Below are 27,118 nucleotides of genomic sequence, written 5' to 3' on the forward strand. Positions count from 1 at the left end.
TCTCAAGAAACCAGTCACCGTGGACATCACACCACTTCCCTTCATTGCCGGCAGCACCCTCTGCCGCCCAAATCCACTTGACTCTAAGGATGGGGGCAGAATGGGCTCCACTGCTCCGCACGACAATCTCAGGTGGCACATGCTGGGAGCAAGCTGGTATCTCTCCACAGCCAAAAGGGATGGAGAGAGCCAAGAACCACACTGTGAACCAAAGCTGTGCCACGAGCAGCCAAAGGCATGTGCCAAGCCCCAGACACCTCAATAATTGATAGATTTGACATAACACGCAGGGAGGTAGAATTAACGGTGGCTCCCCGCCAACTGCTACCAGACAAATGTCATTTCAGAAGACAGGGTGGTACCGTCTCAGGGATCTTTTCGCTCTCTTGCTGCAGCAGATGTCTATTTTAGTCACTGAGCTGCCTACTGGAGGTGTGACTCAAAAACATGTTCTCAGCAGTTCTGGAGATACCACCAGGAAGTCCATACGCCTACGTGCTGCTTTCCATATGATGTCAGGCATAGTACGGTGTTGCACCTTGTCACCTACAGCCACCTTCCAAAACAAGGCTGGCAGCAAAAACAAGCTGATGCAAGTCTTTGAGGAAGAAGAAACTGATCCACAGCTTCTTCTCTTCATTCATCTGCAAGAGCAGGTAATGTCTGCTCCTGTAAGGTGTTCCTCAGCTCCCACTTAGATACCTTAGGAAGGTGTCCACCAAGCCCCTCCTATCACAAACACACACCAGTCAGTCATAGTCCTTTCTTATTGATAAACTTCATAAACTTTGGTTTTGCCCAGAAGTGCAAGATCATTTGTTACAGATTTCTGCACGAGTAACATGACTCCAACGTGCAGACACAAAGTTAGCCTGGAAAGAAATCCGTGTTTTCTTGTAGCACGACTGTCACCCATCTTCAGCTTTATTCACTGACCTTGCAGCCCTAGCTGAGTTTGGGGTTGGGTGAGGGTAGCAGTGGCTACCACTTCAAGTGAGGATTTGTGGGTTTTATTAGGTTAAGGAGAGTTCTTCAGAAAGAAAGAATTCGAAGGGCAGGAGTTTGCTTCGCCTGACACTGGGCACCCGACGCCTCTGTTTAGATGGCTGAGTTTGGAAACAGGGCTCTTTAACGCAGCAGAAAGAAACTGGCACCTCCAGAAGGTAATTCAGTGCAAGTGGCTGCTTCTCTGCACAGGATACTAAATTCAGCTCCTAAGTACAGCTGAATTAGGCCACGTCACTATCTCAAATGTCACAGCACACCTTTGTGCGATGCTGGCCGCTTACACTGCAGCAGAAAAGCTGTCTTAACCACAAGCAAGTAGGCCATGCAGGTAAGAGAGGATAAAGCAAGGAAACCCTTGCACAAGAGCAGGAGCTGAGGCAAAGAGAAGCAAGACAGCTGGTTTATACCGATGACTACCTTGCAGCTCACATCAAGGACCCAGAAGGGGAAACACTGTTGAAAACAGAACCACAAAAAAGAAACCAGGTCCCACAGCAGCAGGCGCATCCTTCCTCGTAGCTCCTTCTGTGACGGCAGTAGGCAGAAGCCAGCAAGTGGCAAACAAGTATCAGATTTATGCAGCACTGAGGAAGTGAAGAGGCACATGATGCCAGGCAGGAGGGACACAGCTCCCCAGCAACAGCATCCTGCAGTGTTGTTTTATTGATGTATCGATATATACCACTGAAGTGGCATAATCGACACAGGAACCCCCCTGTTCATCCTAGTTGCCGCTCCGTCCATTTGCAGCACTCAAACAAAAGCTAATCCCTTTGAAAAAGATTAGTAAGAGAAAGTGGAGGACAAAAGCAGCAACTTTGGTTGTGGGAAGTTTGACCGAGACAGCAAGACGCGGGCAGCTACCCTACAGGTGGGATGTACTGGCTAGAAAGGCAAGCGCATGTACTCAGGGATGCTCCTCTAATGAGAAAAACGTCTCTCGAAGTTTTGCTGAAACAAAGCCTCTAACCAGCCAGGAGAAATAAACAGTTTCAGCCCAGACACAAGTCTTAGATCTTCTTTACCACTTGTTTCATTTTACACAGGTAATATCGTTCTGCTCTTTGCCTGCCCAGCATCACTCCCCTGTGCACACACTCCCTTCCACAAAGTTTCAGGAGCAGACTTGCTGTCCCTTCAACAAAGCAGCTCTTTACAGCTACGCGTAGGACAAACTACCATATAAATTCAGCATCACAGCCGATGCTGCGGTATAGGAGAAGTACTTTTCTATGGACAAGACATTAAAAGCCTTTAAAGAAACCTGTTAAAAGAAACAGCTGATAAGATTTTGGTATACACACAGAGCAAACAAGTGTGCAGATAGTCTCTCAGATTTCCAAAAGAGATTCTAGGTCACATCCCTCCATTGCATCTTCAAAAAAACCCAAAAACAACAACAACAACAACAACAACAACAACAAAAAAAAAGAGCTGCCAAGATTAAAGCCTGCAGCTCACCCTATCTAGGCACTCTTTACCCTACAATAAGCCAAACTTTTAGCTCATCAGGACTAGATTCTAACGTTCAGCACAGCAGACTGAAAATCCTGCTGCAGCTCAACTGAAACTAGCTGTATCTTTAACGTAAGGTGAATGACACGGGCTTGACACAAGGCACCCATGTTATGTCGATGGTGAATTCAAGCCACCATGCAATGCTTTTTGCCTGTTGGGCTTTCAGTATGCCCCAGATTTCAACGTTGACAGCTTGTGACTGTCTCCTGGAACTCACATAGGGGAGATGCAAGAATGTCTTGCACTTCCAAAGGCAGCTCCCTTCCCCCAAAGAAGCACATTTTACCAGTTGCTCTTTCCAAAGCAGTCAGCCTCCAAACAGCTGATGATGGTGGCACTGCTACCATCACCCTTATGTACGAGCATTAACACCCTGCAGGGAAGAGCTCTCACAGCCATGTTTGTTTGCACACTTGGGACATTTTACTGCCTTGTGCTATACTGACCAGAATTTTCACGGCTACATATGTTTATTTAAAAAATAGTTTACATGCAGCACAGCAGCCACTGTGCTGCTTGCGTTTGCTCTGTTATTGTCATAGTCCAAGGGACATCAGCTCAAGAACAAGCAGAGCAGGTCTGTACGAAGGTAAGTTGTTAGGCGCTGCTCCTGCGGTAAGGAAAAGCAGGGATTCAAGGAGCAGCTGTCCCATATGGGCGTAACATACCCAAGGCTGAGCAGAAGTGCCACGGCACTTGTATGAGCCCACAAAGCCCAGCTCCGAGCAAGGAATAACCCTGTGCCCTCTGTCTTCCGAAGAGTTATGTACTAGGTGTCCTTTCCTCCCTTATTCACACCCACAAGTAAGCAGCCTCGTTTGGGTATGTGTTGCATGTCATTCACCCTTGTCGCTGTTCTGCTACTGTGCAAAAACCCTCAGTGGATGGTCACAGGGACGAGATTACCATCGCACTCTGGCAGAAGTTTGCTCCTCCGCAAGCAGAATGTCAGCATGGCTCAGCAGAAGCGGAACGATGAGGAAGAGAAAAGCAAACACAAATAACACAGTTCAAATTACTTCTGTGTCTCCTCTAGTGGCAGGAAGGAAACTGTTCATTGTGTCAAATTTGGCAAAGGAGAGCGCTGAAAAAGGGAGTCCCGTCAGCACACTGCTACTAATGCCTTGGCTGCCAACATCTCTAAAGAGAGCCTACGTACCCCATTAATGCCAATTCAGACACTTGTTTCTCCTTGGATATGGAGGGAGACCACCAAGCCACCCACCCCCCAACACTGCATTAAGCAACCCAAGGTTGTCCTATACCTGCGTTAAGCTGAAAGAGGATCTCTTAAGACAGTGACAAGGAAGTGTTTTCCAGAGTCCCTTCATGAACTCTTCAAATCATGACATACCTGTCCAAGTAGTTGACGATGTTGGGGTTTTTGTTTTCCCTCATCACAAGGATTTCATTAATAATCAGTTCTTTTTTGGGCTGCTGCTGCAAATTCATCTGTTTGATTGCAACCTGCAGTGAAGAAAGACCAAGTAAATTATTATTGCAACAGTCCCCCAGAAAGCAGCCAGTACCATGTAGATTAGTGATGTAGATTCATGTGAAGTGGGAAAACACTTTTTCAGCACAGGTTGCTCAGCCATTTACTAACTCTGTGAGTTCCTGCAGCCAGTCCATTTCAACACATATTGGAAGATACCTCATGCCCAAAAGTACGAGGGGAGTTACTATTTTCATACTGGACCTTTACGTCACAGTTGGATAGCAGTCTCCATCTACAGCTTCTTGGTAACAAGTAGTATAGACCCTAGTATGGACAAATACGTCAAAAACATTTTATTTCTTAAAGGAATCTTGTTCATTTTGTTTTGGATTGGATGTTTCTGGAAGTTCTTTAGTGTTTTTTTGCTGCTCCCCTGCAAATTCCTGCTTCTAGAAATCTACAGCAGGTTTGCCATGCATGGAGGGGATAAATAACGTAGCCTAAGCTTAGTACTTCAAGGTGGTAATTCTGTTTCTTTCTGTCACAGCAAGACCTGGGGGAAAGAGGCAACAATTTTTAGATAAAAAGCTGAAAACAAGTGCATTGGATTCAGCTTTATCCCCAGACATAAGGGATATGCCCTGTTAAGGGCAACAGGGATGGATTTGCCAGTTGTAGCCCTTTGGCTTAGTAGCTTTCCGTCTGCTTCGGGATACCTACTCGGCATGTACATATACAGAAAGCAGGAGGGTACAACATGTTTTCAACTCTTACCGGTACTTCGTGAGACCACCTGGCCCTCAGAGAAGCCTTCAGATTGGTAAGACTACTCAGCACAGCAGGAGGCAGAAACACTTCCATAGATGCTACAGCTCAACTCTTATTTGGTACAATATTTAGGCAAAGGGAATGAAAAGTAATTATATCTTTACAAAACTGCTCCTTGCAGAGAAAGAGGCCTAGGCAAATGGATCGGAGCCAGTAACTCCAGCTCACAAAAGCAAGGATTAAAAGAAACAAGCCACAGAGTGCCAATATAGACAGATACAATTAGCATTTTGGTAGTATAGCAGGGGAGACAATAGAAAAATCCCAACACATGAGAAGGCAACAACAGACAGACACTATGCTGTTTTCCCACAGTATTCACAAGGGCTGCCAAACAGCACTTAAAGAAGACAAAAACGCAAATGCCGTGCTGCTCTTTGCGCTAGACCAGAGAGGAGAATGAAAGATGGAGAGGGAAGGCATCTGATGCAGAGAAAGAAATCCCAGGCCATTACTGAAAGAGCTCCAAAGAGGCTCCTGTACCTCCTCACTCCTGTTCAGAGGTAGGTCCACTGTCCACGCCCATACAGGGGCATTTTCCCTATCTAAGACTGTCCCGTGCATTAGGATACAAAATAAACAGCTGCGGGTATACTGGAGCCATCATCAGTGAAAAGCTTCCTAACCCTGGGAGCTGCCCAAGGGGTTATAGTGCAAAATAAAGGAGTTTCCCTCCAGTGCTTCCAAACTGCGTTGCCGTTCACCGAGCTCCTGAGGTGCAAGGATTGGTAGCAGCACGGTTCACAGAAAGGAACATGCCAACAGCATGCCTAGGTTACAGCAACCCCAAGTGCAAATTTAAAAAAACAAGGCCTGATCACACTAGTGTAATGGGAATGATTTAAAAGTCTGTTGTAATAAAGTGTTCAAATATTCACCGGGGAGTCCCTGAAGTGGTCGATAAAGCAAGCAGAAAACCGAGAAAGGAATTCCTCCTCCTAAAAAATTTCTCATTGCTTCAAAACAAATGTGATGCCTCTCCCTCAGAGGCTGCAATTAAACTGTATTAATTCTTCCAGAATGGAAAAGGGGGTGAAGGAGTTTCAGCAAAAAGCACAATTATGAAATTTCCTGGCGGATAACCCTGACATTGTACAAATGCTAAGCAGATACGCGTCATGCATTGCTGCAGACTTCCATAAATATGTTTGGAATAATGCATACACTCTCCTCTTTAAAAATGCCCCACCTAGCAATGATGGTTTCCACAGATGCTGCATATCCGTCACTACTAGTTCATCATGCACGCAGGCAATACGCAGGGCACCTCTCAGTATTCGGGGCTGAGAGGGGTTGCACACAGGCAGATAGACATTCCTTGTCTCTCAATTCAAGGGCGGAAAGCAAGTGGGCAAAGAGTGGGAGAGGAATTATTTCTATGCAAGTCAACTAGTACAAGTGTAGGAAGCAAAGGAGCAGAGGGCATATAAAAGAGTTTAAGTGGGGACAGGCAGGAGTCTTGGGGATGAAGAAGTACACTTCTGCTGAGGAACCATCCAGTCTGAACATTTGCTTCTAGCCTTTGTGGTCACAGAAGGATTCTTTACACACATGAAATTATTCAGGAATCAAAACCTCGGAAATCATCTTATCCAGTTCTCTGCTCAGACCACTCAACCACGCCTCATTAGCAAGTAAATAAATACCTCATTTAAAGTAAGATGTCATGAACCCCTGAAAGACAGTCTTTATTTTGTAGCATCAACCTGAACTTTTAGGGACACAATCCAAAATCCACTGCTGTAGTATTCTGGCAGCACTTACCTCCTGTCCTGTAGCTACATCCATCGCTGTGTAAACTGTACCTGAGGCTCTAAATAAAAACAAAAAACCAACAAAAAAATCAACAAAACCCGACATTTATTAGTGCCTTATAGCAGACTGAGAGCTTAACACATGCCCCTTCCCACCTGTCTCTCTGAAATGCTCTCAGTCCCATTCCTTTTCATGCAATAATTCCAGTGGTAAATACTGTCTGAAATATTGCTGAGCCAAGATTGCTGTTGGAGCAAAAGCCACAGAATTTATAGGGAACAAAGCCCCTAATAAGGGACACTGTGGTCATCCAAACTCCTCCTGCTAAACCAGCAATGTAGCACAGCTTGTAGGACCGTGAGCTGATCCCATTTAAACTGGCATGACTGCACTGACCTGGCTTGCATGCTGCCCAGCATCGTTACAGAGCAGATAGGATCAGCTGAAGTAAACAAATGTGGCATTTGTAGTGAGGGAAACGGGAGCCTGAGCCTCAGCACACGAAGTTGACAGCAGATCTCAGTGATCTGCACTGATCTGCCCCCCTACAGCCTCTCCCACAGCCCCTGCTTCCCCCTACCCTGCCAAGAGGCGCACACCACCACATCGAGGAGAGTTGATTCACAAAGCAAATCTGCAATTTGAAGATTGTCTTGCACACTGAAAACGAGCAGTTCCTTCCCTGCTTGCTGCTATATTTAGCAACCTGATCATCTAATGACATATTTTCATATATTAACACAGAATTGCACAAAAAAAAACCCTCCAGTCCCTGTGACTCAAGGCTTTGCCAGGAAAGGGAGAAGAGCTGGGCGGGTGGAACCCACCAAACAACAATAAAATAAAAACAAATTAAAAAAAGGCAAAAAAACCCACCAAAAGAAAACAAAAAAACAACCAACCAAAATAAACTCTCCAAAGCATCACCGACAGCTTTTCCAGCAAGCTAACTTAGCCTGGTTTCAGCATTTCCTTCTTAGCCTAAGGAAAGTTATAGGACGGAGAAGACTCGTATACTAACCCTTGTCCAATTTTCTCAAAACACGTGTACTTCTTTTTGGATCGCCCACACTCACAATACTTCCTACAAAAGAAAAAAAAAATACCCAAGAGGATGTTATGTTATAAGTACTTTTTTTTTGTACAGCTGTAAGAACCAACTGTACTTTAGGAGCAGCCCCGTGGCTGCAGCAGGCTCTGCCGAGCCTCGCAAACCGCTGCGTCAGCCATCCAGAGGCACACAACCACCAGGGATGTCCTCAGTTATTTACACACATACCAGCTGTGGCATTCCCCTTTCCCAGGTATTTTCCTTCAGAAATGGTGGAACACAGACATTAAACATGTTTAATCTTCACTAGCAGCCAGCGACTGCACACGGCTAGGAAGAAGATGGGGACATATGGCCCTCACGCAGATAATACAACTATTTGCTGGAAACCTGCAACTTAAAAGTCACCCCTCAGCTTCAACCCGCTGGGTGATACAAGATGTCCCTACACTGCAATGCCCTCTGAATTTGGAGGCCAGGACCTCATTCACCTTAGAGCCATCAGCCTGTTGCAAATCTAGCCAAAGATTTCCTTATACCACAACAATTTCTGGCAGAAAAAAGTATTCGTGACATATCTGTCCTGGCACGACCTATTACTGACCCAACGACTGGGTTGCAAGACTGAGGAGGGAAGCTGGAGAGACACTTCAGAGTCAAACCTCCCCTGGCCTGGGCAATGCTGAGCTGCTCTTCTAGGAATGCAGAAGTCAGTTTTGGCAGCAGTTCCCAGGCGACTGCAGCATTGCTGTGGTTTTGGAGAGCAACCCGAGGCAATCTCAGCTCCTTCTCCCCTAACGTGGCTGTTCAGCCAGAAGAAAGCACATTACTGCATCCCTCAGAGGGAAAAACCACTTTGCCTGGTGTTCTGAAGCACAGGGCAGCGAGGGGCTGCTCAGGCTCAAGGTGGATTTGGTACCCACGAGGAACGCAATGTTTTCTGTAGGAGGGGAGGGAGCTCTCAGCGCAACAGCAGGCGGCGGGCAGGCTGCATGGATGCGCTAGAGTCCTGCAAACAGCACAGCGAGTTGCCAAGGGTAAACTGGAAAAGCATCACTGAAGCTCAACGCTCCCTCAAACATTAACTGCTAACTCCTAACACCCCTTACAACAGGCAGGAATGACACCCTTTGTAGGCTGAAGAAATCGGAGCCAACAATTCCTGGAGCTCAGCTGGGAGCGAGTCTCCCCTCTGACAGCACCAGGGTGGCCAACAGGACCGAGGGATGCAGAGCTGCATCCCAGCTGGTGTTTGCAAGTCACTCGAGCTGCCAAGACATGGTGCTGCTTTCACAGGGGTCTAGGGCTGAGCCAAAACAGATGCATCTTGGCAAAGAAACTGCTCGTGGTCATTAGGCCAAGAAATCCAGTAGCGAGCAGGGTAGGAGCAGCCTATTTTCAGACACCGCTGGAGAGCAGCCAAACCCACAGGGTTTAGAGCAGACAGAGGTAAGGGAAGGGAATACGGCCCATGTTTGGAGAGGAGGGTGGGAAGAGAAATCTGACTACATAAAACCCACCGTGCAATTACGGAAGCAACGCTGTCTGCCCTGAGGACAAGTATTTCTGGACAAATGTTCGTAAACCTTCCCTCAAAGCCTAGCACAGGCTACAAGTTCAGACTGCAAGACAGCCAAGTGCTTCCCAAGGCAGTGACAGGAGCGAGTGCTGCAGTGACAGAGGCAGTTGCCAGTCTTGCCCTGTTTAATGCTCTCATCTGTAAAATGGAGTAATGTTTCCTACCTTCCAAAAAGTCAGGCAAGGATTCATTAATGTCTGCGCCAATGCTGTGTTAACGCTAGGAGGTGAAGATTTACCAGCTTCCTTTTAAGCTTTGCACGACTTCAGTATGTGCAAATACATGTAACACTTTAAGATTTTAGTCATTTTATTCACATGTCAAACCAAAACATGAAAAAGTTGCATGCCTTTGCACAACTCATCAGTTTACAACAGGATTAAAACTTCACTGCATGTTTCTGACTAGCCCACATCTAAAAGCTGACTCCTAACAGCAGTCACTGAAGTTCAAACCTACCCCCCACCCCCCATATGTTTGTCATGAAACCCCACAATGCCAAAGAATCAGCTCAGCACTGAATACCACTTGCTGGAGCAAGCAAGGTATCAGAAGGCATATCTGCCTCCCAGCTCTCCTAAGAGTACCTCTTGCGTTTCTCTTCATTACAGGAGCGTATTTGTATTAGAATAGCACTTCTTTCCTGCCCAGAGTCCCTGCTTGCCCTACCGGGTCACAAAAATGGCTTGAATCCTTAATGGTACAAAGGTCTCGCTAATTAAGTGGGTGAAGTCGCTGCTTTGAAACAATGGGTATGAGTTTTCCAATAGCGGTTACAGTGAACATGGCATCAATTCAATTTAGGCTTTATGTAGAGGAATGAGGTACTCGGGTGCTTTTTTTTTTTTTTTTTTTTTTTAAAGCTACACCCTCAGATTAAATTTTCCCTCATCTTGCTACTAGCCTTGGCTTCCTAAAATACTGACCTTTAGGGTTATCCCCTCAGCCAAGACCAGCCTGACCGCAGCGGTGCTAACACAATTTACATCAACTGACAAGCAAGGCATGTATGTAATTAATACAGGATTAGTACTTCAAAGAATTAGAAAGGCTCTACCCTAATAAAAACTGGCCCAGGCTGAGGATCAATCAAAAAACAACCAATTGCACAGAACAGCTGGGTCAGCTGTTGGATATGCCACAGCACAACCCAAAAATACCAGGCAGCAGAAGAGCGCTTGAACTGAAGGTAGGGACTGTTAAAGACACTAGGACACAACAGAGAGACACAATAATTTTTTCTCAGAAACAACCACTAATTTGGGTACCCACAACGTTAAGGCACTTTAAAATAACCAAGTCACTTTACACCGTGGTACTGTGGAAAGTGAATCTGGGGATGCATTCATTTTTCTCTCCATCTTTAAGACAGTTTATGTCTAACATTGTAATATAATCATCCACCACCCTGAGCTACATAATATCACGATGCAGAACAATCTCAGACTAAATAGTTAAGATGATGTTACTTGTTCAGGGCTTGTTTTGTAACTCCCTAGGGATTTCACTTGGCATCACAGGTGCTCGGCTTACATTTATGCTCTCTCCTCCTTCACGTCTGCCCCCAATTTTGGCACACAGTCACAAGGCAATGCCTTCAGTAAGGGAACTCAAAATGGGAATGTCAAAACATTTCAGCTTATTAAGATCTTGGGAAATCAACACAGCAGGACCAGGAATTTAATTAAAGAAAAAAAAAAATAGGGACATACTTAATTTTTCCAAGATCTCTTCATCTGACATTTTTGGCTTTTTCTTTTGTTTCTCCGTGTTCCTGACCAGCATGTCAGACGCTGTTGTGCTGTTTTCCGAAGGAGAAGAAATAGGAGAGGTGGCCACATCTCTGGTAGGAGGAGGAATAGGATCTATCACAGAGCGGGTGTATATCTAATTTTGTTGAGAAAAAGATGCAAGTCAGGTGAAGACTTAAACACTTCTATTCATCTTGTTATTGTTGCTGTCAGGGATGTGTTTCTATAGCTACTTTGTTAACAATTAATGTCACCAAGCAAAGGCTCTCTGGTCCCCCCACCCCAAACAGGCAGGCAATAACACAGAGGTGCTCTGCCAGAAGGAATGGCTCCCACCTCCTCCCTCTTGCTCCCCAGAAGGGCTCAGCACCATGCCCTGAAGCGTGCATGAGGGGTCACGGTCAAGACCCGAGTGTGACTGCAGCAGCAGGGGCTGAAAGAAGTATTTCTGCTCACAGATTTTGTGTGTTCAGGTCGTGGAGCTATCACTGGGGGTGGGGCTGCATCATCTTCATCATCTTCATCTTCAGACACTGAGGGCACTGCAGGGGTCTCGGAGACAGCCTTCACATTCTGCACGTGGTTACAGAAAGAGCAAAAATAAAAACTCAGTTGCTTGTTGTGAACAAAATCACAAACATTGGATTGAGCTCTTAAGAGTGGCTGCACTGAAGTGCATGCAGACAAAGAGCAATCAGAACAGGCGAGCGAGTAACAATATCTGAAAAATTCAAACCCCAAAGATCCTGAGCCTTGGTGGGAAATGGAGGTGCAGTCCAGCGCTGCCTGATGCAACCGTTCAGACAGTGCTTGTCATCTGCCCGTGTGATGGCAATCCTCTTCCTAAGGACCCACCTGGGCGCTCTCGCTGCCTTCCCAACACCCACACGGCAGACGCAGCAATTCCAGGGCCACCATCTGTGTTTGGAAATATCTGTCCCTATTTATGTTCCCTCTTTCGTTTTGCTGCTTGCTTCAAACCCTGATCATGCAGACTGGAAATTTTAGTCTTTAAATGTTTTATTTCCGATCAAAACAACATTTTCTCTAAAAGCTGGGAGGTCAAGTTAACATCAGCTTTGGTACTGTGACTGAGAACTAAGTAATGAGAGATTCTGGCCGTAAAGTCTGGAAACGTCTTTTCAAATCCTTTCAAAATTGCTTACAGAGAGAAAATTTCATGGAAAATAGGAGCAAGGATTTTTTATTATTTGTTAAAAGTATCTGGATATTTTTGCAATACTGTGGTTAGAAATCGAAGTCACTTTTAACCTTTTAAATTTGAAACTGGATTTGAACTTCATGGCATCCTTTATGGTATAAACATTTCAAAATAAACTTCCTCAACCTGACAGACCAGTTCTGCTTGTGCATCATCAGTTCCCCAAGAGTGGCAGGAGGAAAAAAAAAAATTAAAGTGAAGTTTTTTCCTTCTAGAGGGGCAAAGCAACACAGTATTTCACTGAACCTAAAATACTTGAAGTCACCAGCACCCTGATATACAATTGCTAAAGTGCACTTGACATAATGCAAAAGCTTAGCCTCTTAAAAGCAACAAGAAAAACCACCTGTGTACTGGGAATTCCCTGAATTTCCCCAAAATTAAAGGTTACCCAGTGTCTTTCAAAAACATCAGGCTCTCTCAGTAGACTGGTAAGTACTGTTTTTTTCAGTTTTTACTTTAAAATCTAACAGCCTCAGATATTCTAAACTCCTGAGGATTGATGTACTATGACATGTAATAATGAACAACGGCAGAAACGTTCTCCTTTTCGGAGAGAGTCTGAAGCAGTCAGATCTGGATATGCTGCCTCTGGAGGGAAGCAGAACAAGCCAACTCTAGATAATGGCATAGCAGTAAGAAAACAAGAGATGAAGGAATTGTGGGGGTTTATGAATCATCTTAAATTTAAAGTTTTGTTTCTTCCATTTCACACACACATACAGAAACATACTGTCTCTCCTAAAAGAGCAAAACGGGAGTAATGCCTGCCCTGGTAAGGACAGAATAAAGGTCAAGCAGAGAGGAGGACAACCTTTTATTTCTTTTTCTACTTGTGATTAGTTTGGTTAATCAACAATAATCAACATTAGTTTGGGACAATCAGACCTTGAAGGTTAGTAATTAAACTTTTTTTATATTACAGACGTTTACAGAGACATAAAACCTGAGAGCAGAGTGATTATCAAATTCTAAGTTCAGTAACAGATCGACTTCTATGAAAAAAAAACAAACCACCAAATTATTTTATTCATTAATTCACTAATTTCTATTAGCTAACAAAAGCTACTTCTGCCTACGTAATTCTCCTACAGTTGCAAATAAAGTGAAAGGAGCATGCCTGTTTTTATAAACACGTATGCACTATACAAATATATAATGTTCCGATTTTAAAACACTACACAAACGAAAAGTTCACACGCAAGATTTTAAATCCCCAAGCTCGAGGCAGAACGTGAGTATAAGGCTTACCAACGTATTTGATGAATTGTAATCCTCTGTCGATTTATCTGTAAAAGACAAAGTAATGCCATTATGAATTGTAAACGCAGCAGCAGCGGGGAGAGGAGAAAGGGACAAGATCCCTTCGGAAGGGGCAGGAAAAAGGGCTGCTCCTAAACCTAGGCATTACCGTCAGCTCCCCAGAACAAGCTGACACCCAGCAGATACGGGAATAGAGGGTAAAAGAATTGTGCAGACAAATGCAGCTGGCCCAAATCCCTGCTGCAGGAGGGTGGAATCTCTGAGAGCAACACCTGAATGAAGACTGTCCTCCATCCATATATACAAAATATTTTCAGTGGGTTAAATACCAACAGAGGCACTGTAGCTAGCCCAAGACCTGCAAGATGTTCCAGTCTCAGCCACCTAAACTTCCTGAAATAGCAACATAGGACCCCACAAGCCAACCCGTGGGGTTTTGTTGGACTCTCCAGGCCCATATGGGGAAGATTTGTGCTTTTATTCCTGCCTGGAGCCTTCCTAATTAATCCCAGTTCTGGTGACATGGCTCTGTCCTCTTAAAAGAGCCAAAGCAGGGGTTAATATTTAGAAAGGGAAGGAGTTACAGTTGAAAGGGAAAAGGAGTGGTGAGCAATGGTTGCAGGAATCATCCAGTGAGCAGGTATTCCATACCAAGAAGGCACAAAACCTCAGCAGCTTTGATTTTTAGAGGAATCCAGCCAGCAGTTATCAGGCATTAACAACAGACATATTCCTCAATCATGGCACGTGGGAACAGAAAGACCCTCACCCCGAGCATGCACGAAGCAACATCCACAGCCATGCTGGAAACTGAAACTAGCGCAAAATTTAGCTGCCTGTTTTCTTTAGGGTTTTCATCACTGGGATCGCAACACCAACACTCTGGGATCTGCCTTCCAGGTGCTGACTGTAAATTTCAGAAAACCAATGTGTTTTGGGGATTCAGCTAATTGATTGACCTCTTTTGCAGCTATGCTGGGCATCAGGATGAACATTTCACAGGAAGAGGGGTGCTTGAGCAGCCAGAGAAATTCATTCACATCTTGCTTGAAAAGACAGATCTACTTAATCATTAAACGAAAGAATCCCCACATGCAATGATAATGGAAAGCTGGACAAAGCAGCTGCATGACACAATCACCACGTACCTGTGAAACTCATGTACTTCTGGCTGTTGGAGATCTTCTTGGAGTTGTAAAATTCCAACACGTCCAGCACTGCCTGGGGATTCTTCTTCTGCTCCGACTTGGTGATGTTGGAAGTCTGCAGCAAACGCGCCCATTGCTCTGGCATTCCCTGTGGGGACACATACCTCGTTAGCCCACAGCTAGCCTACCATAGCTCATAGCACACACAGCCACAGCTGCAGTCCTGCCACAGTTCCTGGAGTTATGCTGTGCTGCGAGGGAAATGGGGAGAAAAGAGGACAGGAGAGGAGAGGAAAGGAAAGGAAGAGACGGTGGGTCACTACCTTCCCAGCCACTGCCTGTGTTACAAGTCACTTGTTCCTTACGTGGACATGCAAATGCCACTCTGCTCATGGGGCTCTGGGTGAGTCCCAGGTCCCTGGAAAACCAAAAGGCAAAAACCAGACAGGAGCAGACCCAAATGCTGCAGCTCGGGAATAGCCTCAAGCAAGAAAAAAAAAAACAAAACCACCTTCATCCATAGAGATACGTACATTTATATATCCAAGAAAGACCACAGAAGTAGCACACAGTGTATAGCATCTAGCACAACAGACACGCAACATCATTTGAGTCTTGTTGCAGTCCTAGAGTTCTTTGGTAATAGTGGTTTGGTGCCTGTTGTAACCACAGCTGGGAAAGCAGAGGTGTTAACTTCACGTATGAAGCTCAGAATTCCGTTACAGGGACAATCATTTCAGCCAGAAAATAAATACACCTGGAGTACAACCAGACTCGTGCCTTTCATCGCCAGCAAGAATAACAGTCTGTGTAGATGAAGTGGCAAGTGACTTGGATCCTTTATCAATAAAGTTTCTCTCCTTGTCCAAAAGGAGGGCTGGATACAGCGCTGAGGTAGTGCCCCACTGGTACATCTAGGCTAACTCGGGCAAGTCTAGAGACTGAAATGCAAAACACAACTGTACACATGATTCAGGTTAGGGGAGCAAAGCCCCTGAAAAGCAGCGTATTAAAGACAGGTCAAAACAGCTTGCTCACAAACAACTGCTGCTGCTATGAAATACTATCTCACAATCAAGAATAATAATATGATTAATTAAAACCCTTGTCTTCATAGTACTTTGCATGCCAGATGCTTTTATGCTTTTTTTTTTTAATTGACATTTAGCCTCAAGACAGCACATACATATTCTGTCATAAGTAGTTATGCACAGCTGTGTCTGCCCTAAAGGGGAACTCTTGGTGGACACAGACTACGCTGTAAACCTAATCCAGCTCTAGAAGAGGAGGGGAGGGGAAGGGTGGAGAGATAAACCATGTTTTGGTGTCCATATCACCGAAAAAACGGGAAAGGAAAAGTTTGCTGGCAGCCCAGCTCCCGGGATGTGCCAAGTTTGACAGTCTTTCAGCAGGAACGAGTGGGTAACCTCTGCAGATGTGTTTCAAAAGAGAGCAAAATAGATGATGGTAATAGCCTTTCCAGCATTACTATATAAAAGATTAATGGGTCTTGGCTCCTCCCAGCAATAAGCCAAACCACAGAGTTCTCTCTTCCTCCAGATTCACTTACTGTGAATTCTCCCGTGACTGCATCAAACCCCACATGAATCGTGTGTTCGAAGTCTGAAGGGAGGGAGATCTCCGGCCGCTCTTTCTCTTTCTTTTTATTGGCTGGAAGAGACAATAACAACAAAATCCATAAATCCATCAAGAAATAAAATCTCCCCAATAAGTTCAAGTTCACCTACCCAACCGCATGCCCCTTTTGCTAGTCACAGGATTTCGATCTAAGGCAGACAAACTGCAAATTTAAAAAATTTGTTACTTAAGAGCAGCCACAGCGAGTGGACAACAGAAATAAAAAGTCCTGTAACGCAGGACAAGGATAAGACAAGGAAACTGATATTTTGGGTACCTCAAATATCAACTGGTAGGGCTAGACTCAACAGTACAAGAGCTATTTACCTAAAATATTCACTCGAACTTATGAAGGTCTGAGTCAAAAGCACTACAGTGGCAGTAAGTGGAAGCCATGCAATTTTGAACACATTTTTTTATTCATTGTTTTAATCAACTTTTTTTTAAAAAAAAAATTGTGTGCTGTTAAATATACACTTGCTTCTCATATTGACAGGGACAAAATTAACTACAAGCGCAGCTTATAAATTGCTTCCTTCACGCTGCTTCTGCAAAACAGAGTTTATGAAGAAAACCAAGTTTAACATGTGTGCTTCTGCTACAAAAGCTTATATGAGCAAAATCATTTATATTTTACTGCTCACAAAATGAACTAAATGTGGTTTTAATAAGAAGCTTTGAAGACGTGGAGCAAGAGGGCAGAATCCGGCAGGTGAGGAGCAGAAGTCATGAAGAAACAGGAAAGGAAATAAAGCAAAGCAGATGCACCCTGCACATTTTAAAGTCAGGTCTTCAAACAAGATTATTATTATGCCTTGGATTAAATTCATCCATATTTATGATGATTAAGGACTCCACCTTCCTTTTAATATTTACTGTACTCAAGAAATCAGGATCAGTTTAGGAACAAAGCACATTCTACTCAGATTTGCTGCTGCTTGCAGTTATAAAATAAGCAGAGCCAGGAGAAGGTGACTAAACCACTTATGTTTTCCACCTGCTAACTTTTTTATCTCAAGCCAAACAGAATTTGTTTCGTGGCTGACATTCTCCAGTGCGTTTTTGGCAACATGAATACCAAACCCCAGGTACTTCAGAAACCCGTGAGGCTAATGCTCAATATTGCAGTTATTTAAGATAGTGGTTAGTTGTGCAGAGATGGTCAGGGCTTGCCCCAAAGGACCAAATCCTGTTCCCTTCAGTGCCAGCTCTGGCACCGTTCTCTGTGTCATTACAGAGTTAGTGCTGCACAAGAGTCATTTTGGAGGAAGAAAAGGATCAGATTTGGGACGTGAAGATGGAACAGATTGTTTTCGATCCCTTTTTCAAACAAAGGGGATGGGGGAAGCTGAATCGCAGAAGAATGACAGAGTTGCCAAGGAGAAGGAGGAGAGAAAGGTGCCATGCTGGAGGAGCCATCACCAGGGGCAGGGGGGGCTAGAAGGAGATAGAAGCAGCTGCTGGTTAGCAGATGGTAAGCATCTGCAGTATGGAAGCCTGCCAGAAAGGGAACAAGCAGCTGCATCCAGCAGGTATACAGAAAGAGCTGCACGCACTAGCGGTGGATGGAAGGCAAGAGGAAGAGAGATGCAGAGCCAGCCATCAGAGGCACCATATTCTAGAGGCTCAGTCCATTCCCCAGCTCAGCCCAGAAGCCCATCACTCAGGTGAGGAACAGGGCACCTGTACTAGCACCACGGTGCAGGAGTGCTGCACACCCACACATGCTCCAGGACAACTGCCACAATAGATTTGAACGTATCCCTAAAAAAGCTTAAGGGTATTAAGCTGCTATCCAGAGGTCAATATGCACTTAGGTTGTTGGGGTTTTTTAATTTTATTTCTGCATTCAGCCAGCCTGAGCTTTCTGCTGCAAACCCCAACAAACTTCTCTGCCACCAGCTGTTGCAGCGTCCACTCAACAGCAAACGGAGATGAGTGCTGACTGCTAACTTATCCAAAGAGGCAGATGATGGCCTGAACTAGCCCCACCTACACAGAGGAACAGAACAGTTCTGGGGGGACTGATTAAATAACTTAACAGCCTCTGTCACATCAACACTCCAGCTCTCTGCTCACGTTCAACACAGAGAGTTCCAGTATGGCTACACCGCAATATAAAATCAGGGAGTGATTCTTCTGCATTTACGGCTTTATTTTGTTTTCATCCCCCTGAAGCAGTTAATGTTCTCCCAACCACCTTAGTTTCCTGCGACCATCTCCTGCAGCATGTCAACCCCTTGCATTTTCCCTGCCTCTCAACAACTCTTTGGGACAGCTACCACAAAGTCAAGCTAAAATCACTTTGCCTTAGCAGTAACGTTACAGCAGGTGGGACCATAGTTGCTCTGTGCCCTTTTTTACATCTGCCTGCCTGCCACACTCAGGGTTTTAGAGCACCCAGCCTGAATTCACCACCATGTGAACCACATGAAGCTGGCACAGGAACTCCGAGATTTTCCTTCAGCAGTCTCAGGGGACAATGAACTTCAGAAAGTTTTGATCCAAACTCTGACAGATCTAAAAGCCTAAACATATTAAACCATTAATAACATAACTGCATTTTGTAGCAGATATTTGTAGCAGGTATAAGATAAAAAGAATTAAAGAGATGGGCACTCCCAGTCCTGCTAAACACCTAATCCCCCTCTACAGTGCTTATCTTATCCTTGCAATGAGGCAAAAAGCCTTCAAGAATCTTAAATTAAAAAAATAAATAAAACATAAACGGTAACTCTGTTTAAGAAAGCCCTTGGTGGTAGGCGGGCCTTATTCCAACACCTTTACCACCTTCTCATTCAAAATGTCACATGCTTGACGCTGTTAGAAGAGCCACCCCTAAAGTTTCCTTATGATGCTCTGGCAACTTGGGCTGCAACTATGAAGCACAATGTTTCACCATGAAGTAAGCCTGTGAGCCCGTCCCGAAGCATAGGGAGATGAGAAAGGTCTCCTCCACTGGTAATGTTAAGTAAAGTGCTCCTCCTGTCACCACGAAAAGGGCTCCCAGGCACTGCAAACTGTCACCTTGTAGGTAAAACCCTCCGGAAGGCAGCTGCAAGTGAGCTCAGCAAAGCTCAGATTTGCTAAACGTGCCACGTTCATGCCAAATTCACACTCTCAGCTGGGACACTGATGAGCCCTGAGCCCCAGAAACTTCAGATGTTCACAGCTCCTGTTGAAAGCACCAAGTCACGAAGCTCTGCATCCACTTGGATAGAACCCACCTAGTGTTTAGTTTATTATTAGGTTTTTTTTATTATTTAAAATAAACTGTCAGTTTTGGGAGTTCAGGCTGGGACAGAGGAATCAGGACTATAAATTACACCCTAAATTTTGCAGGCAGAGCACGACACCTCCAGAGCAGCCTGGCAAGGGGTCATAGCTCAATGGAAGCATGCAAACACCTATGAGGCCCAGGATTTAAACCCTATGCGTCCTTTACACCACAGTTCTGTTCATGCAGAGGGGTAGCACAATGCAAAAGACTTTCCAAAGCACCTTCAGATAGAACTGCCCTTCTTGACCCAGCAACCTCTAAAAGATGCTCTCAAGATAGCCCCCTCGCCTTGCTGGCCTCTCCTCTGATCTGGACCCACAAGCTCTCAACAAGTCTGTTGCCTGCTCCACAGCAGGACCCCACGTGTTTGAGCTGCACCTTTGCATCAAGCACAATCCCTTCACCATCTTTCCCACCCATCCTTCGTAAAGTGCCTGCCCCAGTAATGTTCCCTGCCTAAACAGCTACCGCTTCGCTAAAGGGATTGACAGCATTGACTTCAACAGCTCTCAGGCTACAGCATAAAAGCCCACGTCCATGTTTGCTGGCCAAATTAACCACCAAGCATTTCAGATCTTCACAGGCTCTTTACAACCCCAGCAGAGGTTAAATGCAAATCACTGGCTTCCCTGGATGAAGATCCAGAGGTCTTGGACTTGCCCAGAATTCTATTCCTCTAACTAAATGGAAACCAACTCGCCTCTTAGTCCAGTCAAACTAAGAACACTCAAATTATCTCAGGCACAACCCAAAGAGAGGTATCTGAACACCTGGGAATTTCATTAACGCTTAAGCAGCAGGAGGCACTAGGAATTCAGTTGTCATGATGGATTAGAAGCTTTCCTGAGAGGAAAATCAACCAATCTGAAGTGAAGGTGACAGCGTTATAGGTATTTTTTCTTGACAGGAATTAGAGGACAGAAGCAACCATTCTTGTTTGGGCAGGTGTATTGCAACAGAAGGCTCTGCTGGGCTTGGCTAAACAAAAATCTCTCATGCCTCGAAGCATCTGTCACATTGGCCAATCTTCAGCGAACACAGGCATCTTCAGATCAGCGGCAGTCTGTCTGCTGATTTCACCCAAACCGTTCACTTTTGCAGCTCTCCTTTAAAATCCAAGTTTTAGTTCAAACTAGCATTTCAGGTTGTATTTCACTTGCCTATAAATTTCAGGTGATTTCTTTGTTCTCTGCAACTGTTGAGCCTAGAGATTTAAAAACCCCACTCCCCTAAGTAAGCCAACAAAAAAATTCCTGCAGCTTTTTAGGATTAATACTCATAATGACAAGTTCTAAGCAGGATCTGGCAAACTTTTAACATTGAGTTCATGGCTTTCTGGACTGCAGATTCAAAAATCTACATTCGTAAAACAAATCCAAGTTGCTGAAGGTATTAGATAATAATAACAACAACAATAATAAAAATAATAATGAATGCTGCTGTATTTTGTAGAAAATAAACCTACATTTTGCTTATTTAGCTAAGAAAAACCATCACTCCCATTAATCTTTTCACTAACAATTAAGGAGGCAGCCTCCTTCCTGAAGCCCAGGAAGCTGAAGATACCAAGGGCTTGATTTAGTTACCCAGTGTCCAAATACCATTGCAATGCAGATTCTACAAAAAAGCTGATGTATTAGAAAGAGGAACTCCAAAAAATAGGTCAGATATAAAAAGAAACCAGCATATATTAGGGGATGGAGGTGGTTTTCTTCTTTTATCACTTCAAAAGGTTCGCAAGAGAGAGGATTTTTAAATATCCTGGATCTTAAAAATTAGCATTTCATGTAAAGTTCACAGTTCCTATCTCCATTTCCATCTGTTACAATCCCTGTAACATCAGAAAATTCCAACAGTTCACACAAAATGTGCAAAAATTTGCAGTAACGGATTATTCTTCATGGCAAGTAGACAATGCCTGACCCAAACACTAAAACAGACTAAATGACCACGCAGTAACATATGACAGGCTTAGCAGGAGATGGCCTGTTAGTCATGCTTAACTCAAATTATTTGCTGTTTAAAGCAACAAATCAAACAAGACCTCCCTCTGCTCTCCACAAAGCAATTGCCGATGCCAACTTTAATTGGCCAGCTCGTAATTGGTACAAAAATTTCTGATTTTCAAGATCATTAAGGACAAGTCAGTCTGGGAAGTGGCACAGCTAGTCCCAGTCTTCAGGGGCACTGTTATCACAATTTAAGGGGGGTGGGGGGAAGGCATGAAACAGAGCACGCAGGGTGGATTAAATGTGGCAGGAATATTCATTAGAAAAAAAACAGACCTACAGCCAGCACCTTATGTACCCCAAAATGACCAAGACAGTTGTACAGGAAACAAACACACAACATTTTCTAAAACCTAAACCACAACTAAGCATCAGGTGCTCAATTAAGGTCATTCGGAGCAACATTCAGACAGAAGTTTTATAAGAGGAGGCAAAATACCGCACTTTTATCTCCTGGTAAAATAGATCGGTAAAATCGGTCCTTCCTTTTCTTTTCTTCTGGGTTGGGAGGCAAAGGTTTTGAGCCGTGGTTTAAAGTCCCAGCATCTTTGCTTCCTGATCCAATCATAGTGCTGGTATTTCTCATTGGAGGTGCGGGCGGTTTGTCTTCCATTTCAACTCCATTGTTAGACATCTTCAGCTGGGGAGGCCGTTACTAAAAACAGGAAAAAGAAAAGAAATAAGAAGGCTTGTTGGTTTATTTTTTGTAAACTGGAATTTCACACTGCCAAATGAATCACCAGCAGGTATTTGCAGACCAGCCTGTAGCCTCGGATCTACACAAACTCGGTGTCAGCACAACAAATTCTACTCAAGTTCCAAATTTTTTTCTGTTAACGTGACTATGATCAAGCATTTCAGTTATTGATCATTAGGAAAAGCTTCTTTCAAGATACAGCCAGTTCTCAAGCAAACCATGGATAGTAAGTGCAGGGCAGGGAGCCAGATGATTAATACAAGGTAGCGAAGAGCAGGGATGCCCAAGAGGAGCCAACAAGTTGCCAAGCTCATAAAGCCTCTCAGAACCATACTAGTTCCACCAAAAACTACATCAAGAGGTTCATATTGGTCTCCAACACAGCACGACATGGAGAGGCTGAAGTTTGCACTCCATGAGTTCCGATGGAGCCGCTCGGGCTCCTTTGCTAAAAGGCTGCTGAACTGGTTGGGAGGCAGCAACAGGCAGGAAGCCACAGAGCCGCACCACGTCACCTCGGATGCAGTGCCATGACCCTCGCTGATCCCGAGCCGCCCTGGCCTTTCTGCAATAGCGGCACGCTTCAGGCGCAGTTCAAACCGCCGGGAAGCTGGCTGCATTTTGTTCTGTTGGAAGGGTCAAACAAAACTAGATCCCCAACACACACACAAATCCTTAAGTAAATAATCCCTGCTGTGCGGATTTGAAGACGGAAGCTTTGGAACAGGGTAATAGATTATTCTGCAACAACTCGTTTGTTCCACCCAAATGAGATCAGCATTACTCCAGACACAGCCTGGCTGCAGTGAGATCCTTCTGGAAACTGGAATTTGTTTGCATTATGTTCTCAAAAGAAAGTTGGGAGTTAACTGCAGAACAAAGACCAAAGCAGGAACAGTTTCTGTTCGGGTGGGAAATGCAGTGCAACAGCTTTACAGATTTCACAAACAGTAAGGGAAGATGCTTTGCTCGTTACTGGGTAGCAGAAAGTCAAAAGTGGAGAGCAAGCCGCAAGTGAGAAGTCCAGTTACAAAGCCGAGGTCACTGCTAGCTTCCAGGGAGCTACTTTTCCACAGGATGGACTTAGAGGAACCGCACTGGGTCATACCCCAAAGAGATCCCACAACCATACCACAGTTCTATGACCACACACCACCCAGCCAGCCTTTAAAGTCTTCTTTGGCCAAGCTACTGACGCTCAGCCTAACTGGCAAGATGCAGACCCAGGGCACGCTGCTCTTAAAGCTGCAGGGAGCTAAGGCAGGCAAAGGACGCCTGCAGAAGGCACTCAGCAGCGATGTGTTAAGGCTTTGCTGAAAGCAGCGGTTCCCCAGCTGTCACCCACGAAGCTGTCGCTGGTCTGCAGCTCCACCTTCTTGTCCACTTGTTTGCTTCCCAGTTTCTTCACACTTGCTCTGCACCGGGAGGGCTGGCAGCACTGCGCAGCCCGTAAGGCTTTGGGACAAGCCTTCACACACAGGGAGCTTCGGAAGAGGTTTGAGCCCAGCCCTGCTTCCTCCCAACACAACTATGCACTGGAACTTTAAATGACAGACTTGCATGTGGAGTATTGATTTAACGGTGGGACAGCCTGGGCATTCAGGAGGGGTAGGGGGAAATTTGCTGTGCGTTTATCTGGGCGTGTTTTGGCACATGCCCCGTGCATCGCCCATCGCTCATGCTTTAGCCTCATGCCATTCTCCAGCACAAAACGGAGCAGAACTCAGCAACAGCAGAAGTGCCAGCCGTGAAACGGTGCAAACAACTACTCTCCTTGTTTAAGCAGAGGGGAAAACAAAAGCCCAAACTAAAACCCAACCGGTAAACTTGGCAGCCACTGCTGCGCACATAACTTTGTGCGACACGAAGATATGGAGGCCTTACTGACAGGCTTTGCACATCGCAGTGGCAGCAGTTGGTGCTGAACTGGCACCACTAAAACATGTGAAACATAAGCCGAAGTGCCACGTAAGAGCTGCATTCTTTGCATTGATGCTTATTTAACCACAAGAACACAAATTGCTGGGAGGGTGCTAGGAATATGCCGCAAATAAGGAAACAGAAGGAAAATGAATGTTCGCAGCTCTGCACCTGCCAAACAGCCCACCCCAGGAGCAGGCACCGCATTTGCAGCTCTAACACCCTGGTTTACCCTGCACCGCCCCCCCCCAAGGGTTTGAATAAAGGTGCACCCAAAGATTCCCCCACCAGCCAGTCTCCCTGGAGCCACAGGCATGGCTGAGATGGCAGGGGAGACTGCCTCACTGCTGGGTCCCTCTCCCACCAAGCAGAGATGCGAGTAGGTGAGAATCAGTCCTTGCTACCTGCTGTCAGAGGCACAGGGCTAAGCAGGGAACAGAGTCAAGTTTCCTGTATTGGGGAATGGAGGCAACATCAGACCGAAGGGCAGTACAAGGAAGAGAAGAGAGCAGCAATGCAGGCTGGAGAAAAAGAAGGGAGAAGACACCCATCGCCACCACCCAGATTACAGGCAGAGACTGGCCTAATGTTGGGGAAAGAGTAACATAAGAAAGAAAGAAAGAAACAAACAAAAACCAAGGCAGCATGAAAACATAAGACAAACCCCTGGATGTCAAGCATCCTCACTTTCAGTTCCACCAGTGCAAAACCTCAGGGACATCTGCTCACATCTTCAATATCAGAGGGTTTTTCAAAATCCCTCAGTCGGAAAGGAGAGCACACAATACAGTTTTACCACAGGGCTAGAAACACTGGCAGTACAAGCTCTTGTTTATCTTAACATTATTCCCTGAATGAGCAAGTAACTGCTGAGAACTTACATGGTTTAACAAACAAACAGTATTGTTTTACAACTATTTGATAACTGCAACTGTCACGTGGGCAAAGCCTCTAGTTCACCCTCTCCTTTCTTCTTCATTGCTCGAGCTCTCAGATCTTTCTCCTCATCAAAGTCTTACATTTGGAGTTACAAGAGCTACTTAATGTTTGGAGATGGGAGTGAGAGAAATCCTTCAAGCCACAAAATTAAGAGACTGATTCTACAGAAGTTATCCCCTGTAATAGCAGCACTATCCTACAAGGTTCCCAAGTACCTTTTCCCACTACATATTTAAAGGGAAAGCCAAAAATCTGTTTACATGAGACCTTCCACTGTGATACAGTGACACAGTCTATCCCCAAACTCAGCATCATTATACTTTAAACTTGTGTTGTCTTCAAAGTATGTGGATGAAACCCCGTTCTGGCAGAATTACGGCCACCTCTCCAGGGCTTTACAGCAGAGCTGAGAGCCTGGAACACAGAGCCATAGCGAGAGTTTACGGGGGTGGCCGCCTCCCTCACCATAGCCTAGCTGACTGTACAAATTCTCCTCTTCCTAAAATAATCTCCTGCCGATTCACATGTAAGCAGGCTTTAAACCACCCCCCTTGTGCAGGGCTCTGCTCAAATTCAAAGCACCAGGCAAGTGCTTCCCCAGCCAGCGGAACATCAGCGCTCCGCCACGGAGGTTGAGTCACTCGGCGTGATCCATCCCAACAGGAATGCAAAGCGTCACCGGACCGAGTTACTCCCTTCACACCAGCACAACTCTGCTTGGAGAAAGTCATCTTATGTTTCCACGGCACGATTAAGTGAGCTGCGGAAGCAATGAAACAGCACGTGAACTTTTCAGCTGGAGTCAGAGGAGGGAATGCATTTTAGCTGCAGACACAATTATTCTCCACTACTATATATTAAAATAGCAGCACTCAAACCAAACCCCACAGACACCACTAGGAAGGCATAGCCATGATGTAGGACTATTATTTCTGCAGCCATTTGGGAGTCCTGAACTGAAAGTTTGAGTGGTCTCAGCACACAGGACTTATGAAAAGTTTTATTAGGTACCGTAACCTGCAACTGCCATACGTCAAATTACAGTGGCCTTCAAATGCTCCCTGCCCCTCTCCCCATCAGTTTTTGAAAGCCATTAGCTAAATTAGATTACCCCGGCCTCACCAGCAGACCTGACAAACGCTCCTTTCACACCTCTGGAACACTTCTGCAGCCAGGAAGGAGTGGCAGACAACCACACACAAGGGGACGAGAGGCTCAGGAAACCACTTGGCAGCTCAAGACAGAGCAAGCGGAGGCACTGAGCAGGAGGCGGCACCCACAGGTGCCAACAGCTGCGTCTGAGAGTTCAAAGATCCATGCAGGTCTGCTGATCTGTTTTCCTGTAATACAGGTGCAGGTTCCTGAGCCGTTTATCTAGCAGAGCGGGACCTCAACATGCGCAGAGCCTTCCAGCACTACTGTAACGCACACACCAAAGGGGGGGGGGGGAAGAGAGAGAAAGAGAACAAAGATACTCTATTTATGTACTTTTTCCTTCTGCTAAACCACATCATTTCAAAGCTGCTGCTCCATGCTGAACTCTTAAGTTTCTATCAAGCTAGTTGTGTTTTCTTTGCATTCCTTAGCAAGACAGGCAGATGACTGATTGCTAAAACAGAAAGCAATTAAAAAGTCAGAGGAGCTGAAACCTACGCTACAGTAGATGCCATAAAGATAACCATGTCCAATGCATACTAATTGCTGGAGTCAACACGAAAACTCATAAAAGAGCCATCTATAATTCATGCAGTCTGGCAAGACAGTAGCTGTAAGTTACTCACTACAACTTACAGATGAATAAAGTATATTAAACAAGAAAAGGGGGGAGAGAGATGCTCAGCAACTGTTTATCCCTCTCTGCCTACTACCAGAAGGGAATCTCACGTTTTTCCAAGATGCTATTTTTCTGTTGTTGCCAGGGTGAGGAAAGTGTGTCTTGCCCACAAAAAAATGCAGGAGTCCTGACTTTTAATTGAGGCGATCCCAATTAGAACAGCGGTTTTACCTCCACACCAGTATCCCTGCACCCTTCCACCCCGTGGCTAGAGATTGCCTGTGCAAACACACGGTTAAA

General features: G+C 45.1%; 1 protein-coding gene across 1 annotated transcript in view; it reads right to left on the minus strand.

Annotated features, from left to right (window-relative positions):
* Window positions 1–27,118, minus strand: part of PAK1 (p21 (RAC1) activated kinase 1) — a 47,151-nt gene that overhangs the window by 9,180 nt on the left and 10,853 nt on the right. Inside the window, 10 exon segments of the mRNA XM_037377598.1 lie at window positions 3,881–3,993; window positions 6,557–6,605; window positions 7,569–7,605; window positions 7,608–7,631; window positions 10,890–11,064; window positions 11,385–11,501; window positions 13,402–13,439; window positions 14,562–14,709; window positions 16,132–16,232; window positions 21,933–22,143. Of these exon segments, the coding sequence (XP_037233495.1) occupies window positions 3,881–3,993; window positions 6,557–6,605; window positions 7,569–7,605; window positions 7,608–7,631; window positions 10,890–11,064; window positions 11,385–11,501; window positions 13,402–13,439; window positions 14,562–14,709; window positions 16,132–16,232; window positions 21,933–22,122 (992 nt within the window). The 5' untranslated portion in view covers window positions 22,123–22,143.

This window comes from Falco rusticolus, chromosome 2 (genome assembly GCF_015220075.1).
Source record: "Falco rusticolus isolate bFalRus1 chromosome 2, bFalRus1.pri, whole genome shotgun sequence".
Lineage (NCBI taxonomy): Eukaryota > Metazoa > Chordata > Aves > Falconiformes > Falconidae > Falco > Falco rusticolus.